The sequence below is a fragment of the Pinus tabuliformis genome, chromosome 5_1 (assembly GCF_031772625.1).
Source record: "Pinus tabuliformis cultivar Carrire ecotype Pingquan chromosome 5_1, CPIR1, whole genome shotgun sequence".
NCBI lineage: Eukaryota > Viridiplantae > Streptophyta > Pinopsida > Pinales > Pinaceae > Pinus > Pinus tabuliformis.
In genome coordinates, this window is record NC_142305.1 from 846,759,170 (window position 1) to 846,772,473 (window position 13,304).

Consider the following 13,304-nt stretch of genomic DNA (forward strand, 5'->3'; position numbering starts at 1 on the left):
CTGTAGTACAGACGTAGCACTGGCAGTGACAGTGTCATGGGTTACAGTATAGGAAGCAACAGTGCAATGGATGTGGAGCACATTCCTCGCTAAGAGGGAGTGTTGATTTTCGGTAGCATCGAATGTGCTCTAGCCTTGAAATTTGGTGGAGAGGTTAAGGCACATGAGATCTCCAAGGCCCAAAAATCGTTTGGAGAAATTAGACCTGGATGAGGAGTTATTAAAATAACTATTTTTTTAATGGGTTCCTAAGTCTAAACTTAGGAAAATTAAAATACTAATGGGTATTAATAAAGATAAGGGTGAGAAGCTTCTAAGAGACAAGGATCAAGTCTATTTTAATCTTAGCCGTTGATTAGAGACTTAATCTCGACCGTTTATTCATCAACAGGAAAATTATAAGAGAAGACTTGAGGATCATTTGGAGATATACCGGCAAATACTAAGTATCCCAAGGAAAATCGATTCTCAAAGAGGAGATCGATTTGCAGGGTGGAGGAAGAAGAGGGCATCAGCAGTAGTCAATGACTGAGGAAGAGTTGGCGCAGGGACACAAAGAGATAACGTTGAGGGAGACACAACCATCACGCAAGGTTGACGCAGAAGGACGCAGAGCCACGTTGAGCCACACAAATTGACGTTGAAGTGGGAGAAAGGTTTCCAAGGTGTTAGAAAGTTTCCAGGGGAAAGTCTTAGGTGTTTTCTCCCGGTTTCCTCATAAAATCATTCCTTGTAAAAGCAATTGTTGCTAAAGATTAATAAAACCCTCATTTGCTGCACCGGTTTTCCCAAATTGGGTTTTTCCGGGGACAATTGACCAAAAACAACTGTGTTGATGTGATTGGTTCTTGTGTATGGATTTTCTCTGTGTAATTATGTGATAACTACGGTAGAATTTATTTTAATATTTGCTGAAGGGATTTCGTAAATAACTTATTGTGAAGAATAAGTAGGTGAAATAAATCAGTGGCTGCACTAGAATTTCAGGTCAGAAATTTTTACAGGACAGTGGTGCGTCGAAACATATGATAGGGTCGCTGGAGGTTTTCGAGACTCTAGCTGAATGGGACTTGAAGTTTCTCATGGTATTGGGGGACAAGAGTTAGAAGGAGATCCGAGGATCGAGAGTTGTGCCATTCAGGATGGAGACAGGATGGGTGATGCGAGTCTAGGGTGTTCTGTTTATACCAGGATTCAGATATAGCATGATATTTGTCTCGATGATCGAGAAGAAGGGGTTTGAGGTCTTGTTCCAAGATGGGAAGGCAAGACTCAGACCTAGAGGCTCTAGCTCGATGGTATTGTGCTTGGAGTTAGAGAGCATGGTCTATATGTTAATTTTTGCAACTGCGGTCAAATTCCACTTTGAACAACTCATATGATGAAGATAATGATTGCAGTAGATTCCTATTTTTGAGAGGACTAGAAGCGACCTAAAGATCACCTTATTTGGACAAGCGAAAGTTGGCTTTTGAATTTATTTATTCACTCATGCATATTGGGTTAGGTCGGCCCTAACCACATGTGTAACTACTTAAGTCGACCTCAACCCCAAGTGGACCCTCATGAAAGCCTATAAATAGAAGAGACCTCAAGTTCATTTGGACACATTGAACAAGCCATCTTCTCTTCTCTTATTGTCTTCGTTCCAACAGGTTTGTCAGAGGAAAGTTTGCACAAGAGTTCAAAATCTCAGGGTTGAAGGTCGCACTGATATAGGGTTTTCTAGATCTTAGACATTGGCACAAAATTGGACATTTTAGTCCCTGGATGCTAGCACAGTGTGTTATGGGTGTGTCCAAGGAGCCTTGGATGTTGACATAATGGGTTATGGGTGCATCTAGGGCTTCAGAGATAGATTCGGTTGTATTAGTCCCCGGACGTTCGCACAGAGCGGTCCTGAGAGCGTCCGGGCTGCAATAAATGCTCGCACAACAACATTATGCGAGCGTCTAGTGCTTGAAGCAGGTCTGGGTATGTCCAGACGCCTCATGCAGTTCACCTGAGAGTGTCCAGATCTGTTTCGGACGCAATCATCTAGTTATTCAGAGAGAGTCCAGATCTGCTATAGACGCTTGCACAACTCCTCCTCCCTGCGTCCGGGACTCATGGATGAGATTTTTGTATTCCGAAGATTCCACACAGTGTTCAACAGTGTTAAGCAGTGTTCGACACAATGATAGTAGTACCCAACAGTTGTCTATAGTCAGTGAAAACATATTATAGTCATCAGAATCAGGGTTTTGTTTTCCAAGCATGATTAGATTTGTTTCATGGATATCATGGTTGTTTAGTTGCATAGGTAAAGGTATGGATCATTGTACTCTCTTTTGCTGAATCATTTGATGACGATCTAATAAGAATATTTGCAAGGTTTTTCCCCATAGTGGGTTTTTCCGTGGTCTCAGACAAATCCTAGTGTCTCTATTTGTGTGCATGCTTTTCTTCTATTGTTCCTTTATGTTCAGATGCATTGATGATGATGATGTTGTTCTTTCTATATAATTGCATATGTTGATGAATAATGGTGTAGATCTGAATACTGTAATGATGATATGCGGTGAACTTAATGTATTAATGATGAAATGCAATTATCAAAGCAAAGAATAATGTAGCTCTATGAAAAATTAACATGGTATCAGAGCTGGGCTGAAGAAAAGCCATGGAGATCACCTCGATGATGACACCATTGATGGAAGCAAGAAGAGGATGGTGAAGACCTAAAAGAATTCTAGGGTTTGAAGAAAACCCTAGGCAACTTTATTATTAGGGTTTGATGGATTCAATGAGGTTAGGGTTAGAGAGAAATCCCTGGTTTATGGAAATAATAAGAGATATGGAACCTAGCTGGTCAATGTAAAGATTCTCAAGAACTCAACAAAGATTTGATGAAGCCCTAGATGAGAAAATCCCGAGTAGACTTGGTTGGATAATTGAATGCAACATTGGTATATGGACCATGGACATTGATAGCTCTTGAAGATTGGTTCAAGAGGGAGAGGATCACCTCTCATTGAAGATAAGTATTTCTTGACATATGATGCCTCTTACTTTTGTTTAGACCTATGGATTTGATGATTATGTTTATTGCTTATAATTCCTGCATAGGTATTTGAGTATATGGATGTTTCTAACCTCCTTGATGAGATGTGATGTGTAGATCTTTCTTGAGGATGATTTTGAGATACAAATTTGGAAGGAGATAAAGAGGTACTTGATGAAAAGATGACAAAGTGCTTTAAGCGACCTATGTCTAATAAAAAGGGGCATAGGTATTTGAATACCACAAGGTATGCATGGTATGTTGTATTTCAGCTGTAACATTGGATGGCTTGGTAAGCCCTAAGGTATGATGAGAATGACTCTTTCTTTGATGGCCCATACATCCATATGAAAGTGACTTGGATCTATGTTTCGTATGATCAAATGATGCACTTGGTGTTGAACATTTTGATCTTCTTGAATTCTACGAAGCTATCTAATGTTGATACATTGATACACTTGATGATTGGCTAACATCCATATGTTGGACATCTTGATCCTATAAAGAAGGCTAGCACCTTGACTCTAGTAAATGATACTCTTGATTCTTGTCATGATGGATTTCATATAGAAGGATAGCTCATTGACACCTATAAATGAGTCTGCTGATCATGCTTGTGATAAGCATGATGAAAGCATATGGAAAGAGAGATTGTCACTCGTTGTTTTGGTAAAGTTTTATTGAATGACCTTACTTGATCTTATTGATCATGATAAGCAAGGTAACCTTGATGTTAGAGGTATAACTATAAGATCTCTTACTACCTGTGGTCTTGTGTTGATGACATATGGTTAAACTGGATGCCCTAACTTGATTGAAAGTGCTATTGTGCTCATAATCATTGGGATATGATGCATCTATCTGCTCTTTGAGTCTAACCTTTGATGAAAGGTTGATGTCATGATGTTGATAGCATGATAGATATATGCTTATGATCTAATAGATCTGCTGTTGCTAGACTCTAGTAGAGACAGGCTGATGACATGAATGTAGATGAATGAAGTAGATCCCCAGTCAGAGGGAGAATCTCTTCTCAAACTACTATTTACATTTTGTACTGTTGAAATATGATTTATGTGCATTTGACATTATTGGTCTGTAGCAAAATCTCAGATCTGAAGGTTGTACAAAAATTAGGGTCACTGCTTTGGACGCAGTCACAGAACTAGGAGATGTCGTCCTTGGATGCATGCATGCTAAGGCCCAGAGAGCGTCTAGACAGCTAAAGATGCTCCCATGCTAACTTGAAGGGAGCGTCCAAGGGGTTGACCGCTGTTGACCATCACCTGAAGCTTTCTGAAGCTGTTTGAACTCTGAATCAAGGTGTCTCTGATATATTCTGCCACTGTAATTTGATTTCTGAATTTGTTGGGTTAAATTGTTGATCACTGTGCATGAAATCAGATGTTCACCTGGGAGATGCCAATCCTCCAGATGTGTGGCAGATAACAACAAGATTTGCAAGTAGGAAAAGGTTGAATGTTTGCCATAATATGAACATGTAGATTGAACTTGTGTTTGCAGGTGACCAAGATATACATATAGATATGTCACTATGTTTGTGCTACAAGAGGTTGGCATGATTTAGCTTACTGATATATATGAACAATTTTTTGTCATGATGCTTGACAATAACTTTGAATTGATGATTGAGAGATGCTTTGACTATAGATCTCTCTAAGATAATAAATTTGGACTTGACCTGATGTCTAATGATTTGACCTGACGTTTGTTGATTTGCCCTGATGTCAATGCTATGTGGGCACAATGACTTATGCGGGTATTTGGAAAAATAATTTTGCATTGGCCTCCTCGTTCCTAACACAATGGTTGAGGTAATGATAGTTGTGATTCAGTATGAAATTGAAACTTGCATAACTCATCCTTGGTGTATGCATTTGCACCTAACGACAAAAATGACTTATGTTATGAAAATGATCTAATGAAGTTTGGATTGATATTGCATAAGGCACAATGACTTATGCGGGTATTTGGAAAAATAATTTTGCATTGGCCTCCTCGTTCCTAACACAATGGTTGAGGTAATGATAGTTGTGATTCAGTATGAAATTGAAACTTGCATAACTCATCCTTGGTGTATGCATTTGCACCTGACAACAGAAATGACTTATGTTATGAAAATGATCTAATGAAGTTTGGATTGATATTGCATAACTTATTACAACTGTTGGCATGATGAAGTCATGATTTGATGTGAGCTCCACCTGTCTCCTGGTTGAAAGAATTGATACTCTGATATTGATAATGGTTGTGATCTAACTTCTAAACTTTGATAAGTTGACTCTATTGATGTGATGGTACAACATTGATTTATGCAAAAGGCATTATGCTTAGAGCATTGCATGAAGCAAGCTCCCCAATCCAGATATGTCTATATTTGATAGTTATCTGTTGAAGTCAGGATGATGAGTTCCAAGGTATGACTTTGATTATGACTATGATTTTGGTTTTATAACCTAATGGTCTACTTTTGACAGATGAAGAGCCTTTGATGATCTAAGTAAGAGGGATATGGCCTCTGAAGCTCGAAATGATGTATCATGGCATGATGAATTGATTTCTGGAATTTGGGAAAGAAATTCCCTATTGCAAATCTATTTGAAAATGTTTTTGTATAATGAAAATACTGTGATTTGAAGTTCAATATATCCTTTTGTGATTTATATGATTATTTATGTTTGACATAATATTTGATTTAATTCCCTATATGAACAGGAAACAACTGCTATTGAGAGTCGAGACACGCCGATACCAGATTTGAGTATGATGAGAGCAACGCTGATCGAGGACACTGAGCCAACTCTTCCTCCCTGTCTGAGCTCCCAAGGTGAGGAATTGAGATGGAGGGCTCCTGGGGTTGAGGGAACTCTGGACAATAAGGTATGACCCCTATCTGTTACCCATGGGATTGAGGAATGTTGTTCCCTTATCTTCATAACGTCGGAGAATACAACTCCCCTGTTTGGTATTTGTAGGGTATATCCCAGTTGGCATCATACCCACAAGCAGGCCGACTTATCGGGAATACCACTCCTCATTTGGCCAATGAGTTGAGAATGTACTTGGGGTGTACAACCCAAGATGATTATGATGCAGGTGTTCTACCACATGACTATTCAGGGTCATCTATGGGAAGATCAGTAGGCAATAGGATGGGTTGAGAAAACCCTATGCGATTCAGGTTGAGATTGAGCTCCCTGATGAGATCCCAGGGTCAAGATACGCTCCCCTGTGTGTTTGGATATCCTATTGCTCGATATGGGGTTGTAGATGTATAGCTCCTCCATGAGATTCCGGGTCGAGATGTGTTCCCCGATGTGGTTCCAAATTGAGATGTGCTCTTATGATGATTGATGATGCGGGTAGTAGCCTGCTGACAGAGATTCTAGATAGCAGATTGATGGATAGAGGGTGTTAGCTTAAGGTCCTCTCCAAGTAACGAATTCTTCTTCTAGATTCAAGAATGTTCAACATACGAGCAGGAACAATCAAGAGATAAGCAGGAATAAGCAAAGAATAGATCAAGATGTACATTGATGATTTGTGATCATGAGACACTTGAGATGGACATGGCATGATGACTACATGACAAAGATGATCCGTGATGATACGTGATGACACTTGAAGATTCCAGAATGGCATATTGATTGATGGACATATATTGGCAGGTGGAATTCTCCCTAGTTGAGAGGGAGTGTTAATTTTTGCAACTGCGGTCAAATTCCACTTTGAACAACTCAGATGATGAAGATAATGATTGCAATAGATTCCTCTTTTCGAGAGGACCAGAATCGACCTAAAGATCGCCTTATTTGGACAAGCGACAGTTGGTTTTTGAATTTATTTATTCACTCATGTATATTGGGTTAGGTCAGTCCTAACCACATGTGTAACTGCTTAGGTCGGCCTCAACCCCAAGTGGACCCTCATGAAAGCCTATAAATAGAAGAGACCTCAAGCTCATTTGGACACATTGAACAAGCCATCTTCTCTTCTCTTATTGTCTTGGTTCGCACAGGTCTGTCAGAGGAAAGTTCGCACAAGAGTTCGAAATCTCAAGGTTGAAGCTTGCACTGATATAGGGTTTTCTAGATCTTAGACGTTGGCACAAAACTGGACATTTTAGTCCTTGGACGTTGGCATAGTGTGTTATGGGAGCGTCTAGGGAGCCTTGGATGTTGGCACAGTGGGTTATGGGAGCGTCCAGGGCTTCAGAGATAGATTGGATTGTATTAGTCCCCGGATGTTCACACAAAGTAGTCCTGAGAGCATCCGGGCTGCAATAGACGCTTGCACAACAACCTTATGAGAACGTCCAGGGCTTGAAGTAGGTCTGGGTATGTTTGACCCCAGACGCCTCATGCAGTTCACTTGGGAGCGTCTAAATCTGTTTCGGACGTAGTCATCCAGTTATTCAGAGAGAGTCTAGATCTGCTATAGATGCTCGCACAACTCCTCCTCCCCGCGTCGGGGACTCATGGATGAGATTTCTGTATTTCAAAGATTCCGCACAGTGTTCAACAGTGTTAAGTAGTTTTTGACACAGTGAAAGTAGTACCCAACAGTTGTCTATAGTCAGTGACACCATATTACAGTCATCAGAATCAGGGTTTTGTTTTCCAAGCATGATTAGATATGTTTCATGGATATCATGGTTGTTTAGTTGCATAGATAAAGTTATGGATCATTGTACTCTCTTTTGCTGAATCATATGATGACGATCTAAGAAGAAGAAGATTTGCAAGGTTTTTCCCCATTGTAGGTTTTGCCCTGGTCTCAGGCCAATCCTGGTGTCTCTATGTGTGTGCATGCTTTTCTTCTATTGTTCCTTTATGTTCTACTGCATTGATGATGATGATGATGATGATGATGATGTTCTTTCTATATAATTGCATATGTTGATGAATAATGGTGTAGATATGAATAATGTAATGATGATATGGGGTGAACTTCATGTATTAATGTTGAAATGCAATTATCAAAGCAAAGAACAATGTAGCTCTATGAAAAATTAACACTATACAAGCTGACGGGCAAGCATGTGGATCATGGGAAGAAGCAGAAGGAGCAAGTTTAGGTTCTAGAGAAGCAGTTGCAGCTGCAGGCTTCAGAGGTACAAGTATAGGTTTTAGAGAAGAAGGTCCATATTTTAGAGGCTCAGAGGGATTCGAGTTCTAGCGGGAGTTTGTAGGTTCAGAGGGAGACTTTGCAGCCCAAGAAGAGCGTGTTGTTAGTGGGGAGCAAGGGTGATCCTATAACTGCCAAGAAGGAATCATGGAGAAAGTGGAAGACATTAGAGGAAAAGAAGAAGCAGGATGCTTCTAGTGATAGTGACACTTCCGAGAGAGGCGTAGTTCAAACTTCATACTACTGGGATTGCTACAGTGATGAGCTCCAAGAGTTGGGCGAGTGTTACGAGTAGTGATGATGATGATGAGTTACTTCCTAGTCTTGGAGGTATCTCCCTTGCTAAGAGGGAGTGCTGATTTTTGAGTAGCTTGGGAGGTACTCCAAGCCCTAGGGTTGAGGGTTTGGAGGTGGGAGCACCACAAAGTCATTTATGGGCTTGGAACCCAAGGTTTGGGTTTTGTACCCAAAGGAATTGGGCCAAAACCTTGAGACATATGGGCATGAGAAAATTTGAGGTGATAGAGGATGGCGTGGCGAATCCAGCGATTCGAAAATCACTCAAATTGGAGCTCTAGAACTTGAGATATGAATTTTTGAATGAAACTGTGGGTTATTGTGGCACCAAATGGAGGTCGGCTTGATAATTTGAAGTGCCACAAGTCATGTTTTAACACCACATAGATTTGTATATATATGAGTGAATTTGGAGGTCACTTACATCCATCCAAGTTCATCAAATAACCTCCATACTTCTCTGAGGCAGCCACAGATGTAAACAAGGACAACGTGGGACATTTTTTGTGATTTTGAAGTGTCTTTTGGCTTGTTACAGGTCTGAGTTTTTTCAGGGAGGAGGTTGCATCACGGAGAGGAATATTAGGGTTGTTTTGGGTGTGGATTAGTGAGAAAGAGGCTATGTTTGCTACAACGCAGGAGCATGATGACTTGGGAGTGTTGCAAGGGTTGTTTTAGGGTGTTGTAGGGAGCCACAAGCCTAAATAGAAGTCTAGAAGAAGACAACACATGAAGGAGAGTTCTAGATGACCTAATCTAGGGCTAGTTTCTTCCTAGACCTACAAACTTGACAACATGAGCAAATTAGAGCTAAGCCATAGTTGCTGGAGTGGTTCTGGAGGGAGAATTGAGGGCTGTAGAAGTGGGCTATAGAAGTGGGCTATTAGCCCTAACCAGGAGTAGAACATGCAACAATGAACAGACCAACAAACTAAGGTATGTATGGATGGTTGTTGGTTGATTTAATGCAAGTGGGAGCCATTTGGAGGGCTTGTCTTGGTGGATGAAAGCCTATTCTAGGAGTAGTTTTCATAGTGGAGGATTGGGTGCCATTGGACTGGTGGAGGGAAACGTGTTGGCTACCCAAAATAGCCCTTGACAAGTAGTCATAAAGTGACATTGACAACTGAAGGTTGGGTGAAGATTGGAGCCTAATGTGCAGCACTTTGATGGACGAAAGTGACTGCCAGATTGGCGGATTAGAGCTCAGGTGTTGGCCAGCCTATAAGAGCAGATTGTATCAACCCTTGTTCATTGAAGAAAAAGCGAATTGCAATAGTGATAGGAGGCAACCCTCCTGGAGACTCTATGTGTTGTCTCTTGATGGATTAAGGGGCAACTAGAGAGCATAATGGAAGCGAAGGACTGGCAGGACGAGATATGACATAGAGACTGCAACAAGATTGTCTTTGTATCTTGTATCCCTTGTATGGGAGCCGTAGACTGTTGTATTACTCAGTTGGTTTAGTATAACAAAGATTGGGTTGTTGTACATATTTGTACAATATTTGATAAAAAGTTGTCTATGCTTGTGCATGTGTGATTTACTAATTTATATTGTTCTGCTGTGCAAAGTAGTTCTGTTGAGAATCTTGGTTTGGTAGCATCAGAGATTCTAAGATTCTAGCCTAGACCCAAGATTGTGGAAATTCAACAAGGAGTCAGGACATCTCATTACATTGCCTCTACATCTTATATAATACTTTCTACCACTTAGGAATATTTAGAGAAGGAACCTTCTAGTAGGCAGAACCCTCTATTAAGCTCTGTTGCATTTATTTCTTTCTCTACTACACGAGCCTTAGTTACTAGAGATGGCCTAGAGATAGCAATACATAGTAACATATATATCTACTTAGAGCATTTGGGAGGTTAGGACCCTAATAGCTCATGGCTAAGATATTTTGAATTAATAACTTGATGTATACCAACTTGTAGAGCTTGTTGAGCTTACTCTTCGTCCTTAGATGGTACTTCTTTTTGGGGTTAAATATTAAATGAGGTTTGACATTTTTTTTGTTTGCTTTCTAGTTTTTTGTGTCTTGCGGGACTAGCATTTGACTAGGAAACTATGACCTAGTGTCATCTAAGCTGTTAAAATCACCCAGGGATTGCACTTTTCCTGGAATACACCAACCCTTAACATGGCTGGATTTTGTATACCCGTGGGGCATCAAATTGATGACCTACACATAGGAAGAGTCGCATATCACCCTGTCACCTACTATTCTACATCTCGTGGGTGGGATCTGGCATTTTTAAAATCAACATCAAACAAGCGATTTAAACAACATAAGTGCATCTATAAGATTAGTGCAAGGAATTAGTTGTTTTTTAAATATGTTATAAATAGTATTATATTGAGTTTCCCTTCAAGTGATGATCTTTATCGAGATACATTCTACCCTATTTGGCCACCTCATAAATATATCAAGCTTGCTTTACTAGTTTATGGGATGCTTTGTTATCATTGACAATTATGGATTTTTTTAAGATGCTTTTAGTTTATGCCATTCAAATTTGTATTATAATAAATTTATTTCAATAACCTTCTTTCTGTTATTGAATTGTGCAAATGATAAATGCTTCTATGAATATGTTGTTAATGCAGGCAATGCATACTTTGGAAGACACACTTTCTTTCTTTCATGGGCTTGTTTCTCAAGTGAATGGAGAGCTTCAAGGCTTTGAGGTTAGATTAATGATGTTGTTTTATGTTCTGTTAATTTGTAAAATTTGGAAAAGATGTTTGGAAAATTCTTGATGTGTATTTTTCACATTTGTTATTTTTAATTAAATAATGGTTGGTTATTGTGTTCTACAATGAACTTAAACTTTATTGTAGAATGCCAGTAGTATCTATGTGAGTTGTTTATGGGGACCATTGTTCTATTGTTCACAAGGAAACATCTAAATTCTTAGCATAAGATGCAAATTTTTCTTCGATCATGACCATGTTAAGCTTCCAAAATTTAAAAATAAACCATTTATAATCATAGTAGTAATAAATTAGAAAAGAGAAATATTATAATTGTTACTAACATCTATTATGTAAGGCGCAATCGAAGTGAAAACTATTTCTTGATGACATTATCAAACATTGCATCAATGCCTTCATAGTAATTGATAACTTGGTATTGACATCCTCCCTTTGTACTTGTCATGACTTTTTTGTTGGCATTTTTTCTGTTCTTTTTCCATTCTTTGAGATAGATATAAATATTTCTCTTCCTTTGATAGAGTATTAACAAGAGTTTCTTTTGCACTCACACTATGTATTTACATTTGATTTACTTTTTGAGTCCCATTGAGCTACTTATTTCATTCCAAGGAAAACCTTGTAGTATCTTTCCTCTTCTTTGGAATATCTAGAGGGAGGGTAGTCAATTGTGAACCACAATAGTGGCTAGTAACCTCAAGGAATTCAATCGACTTTGAACTAGTGACCTGTGGCCTTATTGTTTCCGACATGCCTTGGGTGCATGATTCAAGTAGTTGAGCTAACCCTTGACCTACTTATTGTGGTGATTCATTGGAAATTAATAAAAGTATTGTATTTAATCTACATGGATGGATGCATGAATTTCCTTGGTCACTTGACATGGTTGGGGTGCAAAGAGTGTATATGGGTAGCATGCTAATCTTTTATTGTGAGAATGACATTATCTCATTGGTGCCAATAACATGATAAAAAAGGTGACATTCAAGGCAACAATGCATAACAAACATTAATACACTCAAAGGGAGATGTTGGAAGATGACTTAAAGTATTCCGAAGTCTTTAGTATAACAAGTCTCTGTAAATTTCTTGAGCTTGTAATTGATTCACATTGAGTAATATTTAGGAAAGCTACAACATTGACATTTTTTGAAGCACATTTTTTGAGACAAACAGATACCAAATTTGAGTATGTTGAGAGCAGCGCTAATCGAGGACACTGAGCCAACTCTTCCTCCCTATCTGATCTCCCAGGGTGAGGAATTGAGATAGAGGGCTCTTAGGGTTGAGGGAACTCTAGAGTCTGGACAATAGGGTATGAACCCTATCTGTTACCCATATGGTTGGAGATGTTGCTCCCCTATCTTCATAGGGTCGGAGAATGTTGCTCCCCTGTCTGCTCTTTGCAGAGTACCCTAGTTGGCATCATACCCACAAGTAGGGCTTGTCGGGAATGTGAAAATTTGGATGGGCCAAATTTCTACTCCAACAACTGATTACGTTTCTCCTATTTGTTAATTACTTGAACAAATTATTTACTGTTTCCTACAGTAAACACCAAAACTATTGCAATGCAACCTTCACCATTTAAATAAAATGCGGAAACAAGAAACTGAATAAGAAAGAAATACACAACACATGTACATAGTTAATTTTGGACAAATGTCCTCGGAAAAACCCAGTGTGGGAAAACCAGTGCAGTAGCTGAGGGTTTTATTATTAAGCATTAGTAATTTCTGAATACAATCTCTGGATGCCCTGCTGGCTATCCAGCACAGAGAATATTACTAACAAAGAGGTCAGTGAGATTACCTCACACTATCACAGGAGATTTGACTGATCCAGCCACAAAATGAACTGCCCCTGGATGTCTCTGCGTAGTCTCTACGCAATCCCTGCGTAGGCCCTGCATCACAGTTGTTGGGGTTTGCATCACTCCTCCCGGCTGATCGATTTGCCTCTAAGACTTCGACTTCTGCCCTTCCAGTCTCACACCTCGACTTCTGGCTCTAAAAATTGATTCTCCAACAAATTTATGGATCCCCTCTAGGCTTCTGCGTGGCCCTGCATCAACCTCTGGCTTTGTGCTGCCTCTGC

The 13,304-nt window shown here is 39.6% G+C and overlaps 1 protein-coding gene across 2 annotated transcripts in view; it reads left to right on the forward strand.

Moving 5' to 3' along the window:
- Window positions 1–13,304, forward strand: part of LOC149167505 (uncharacterized) — a 310,037-nt gene that overhangs the window by 236,852 nt on the left and 59,881 nt on the right. For both annotated transcript variants that reach the window (XM_089433017.1, XM_089433015.1), the window contains exon 9: window positions 11,100–11,180. In XM_089433017.1, the coding sequence (XP_089289143.1) occupies window positions 11,100–11,180 (81 nt within the window). The remainder of the gene's footprint in view (window positions 1–11,099; window positions 11,181–13,304) is intronic.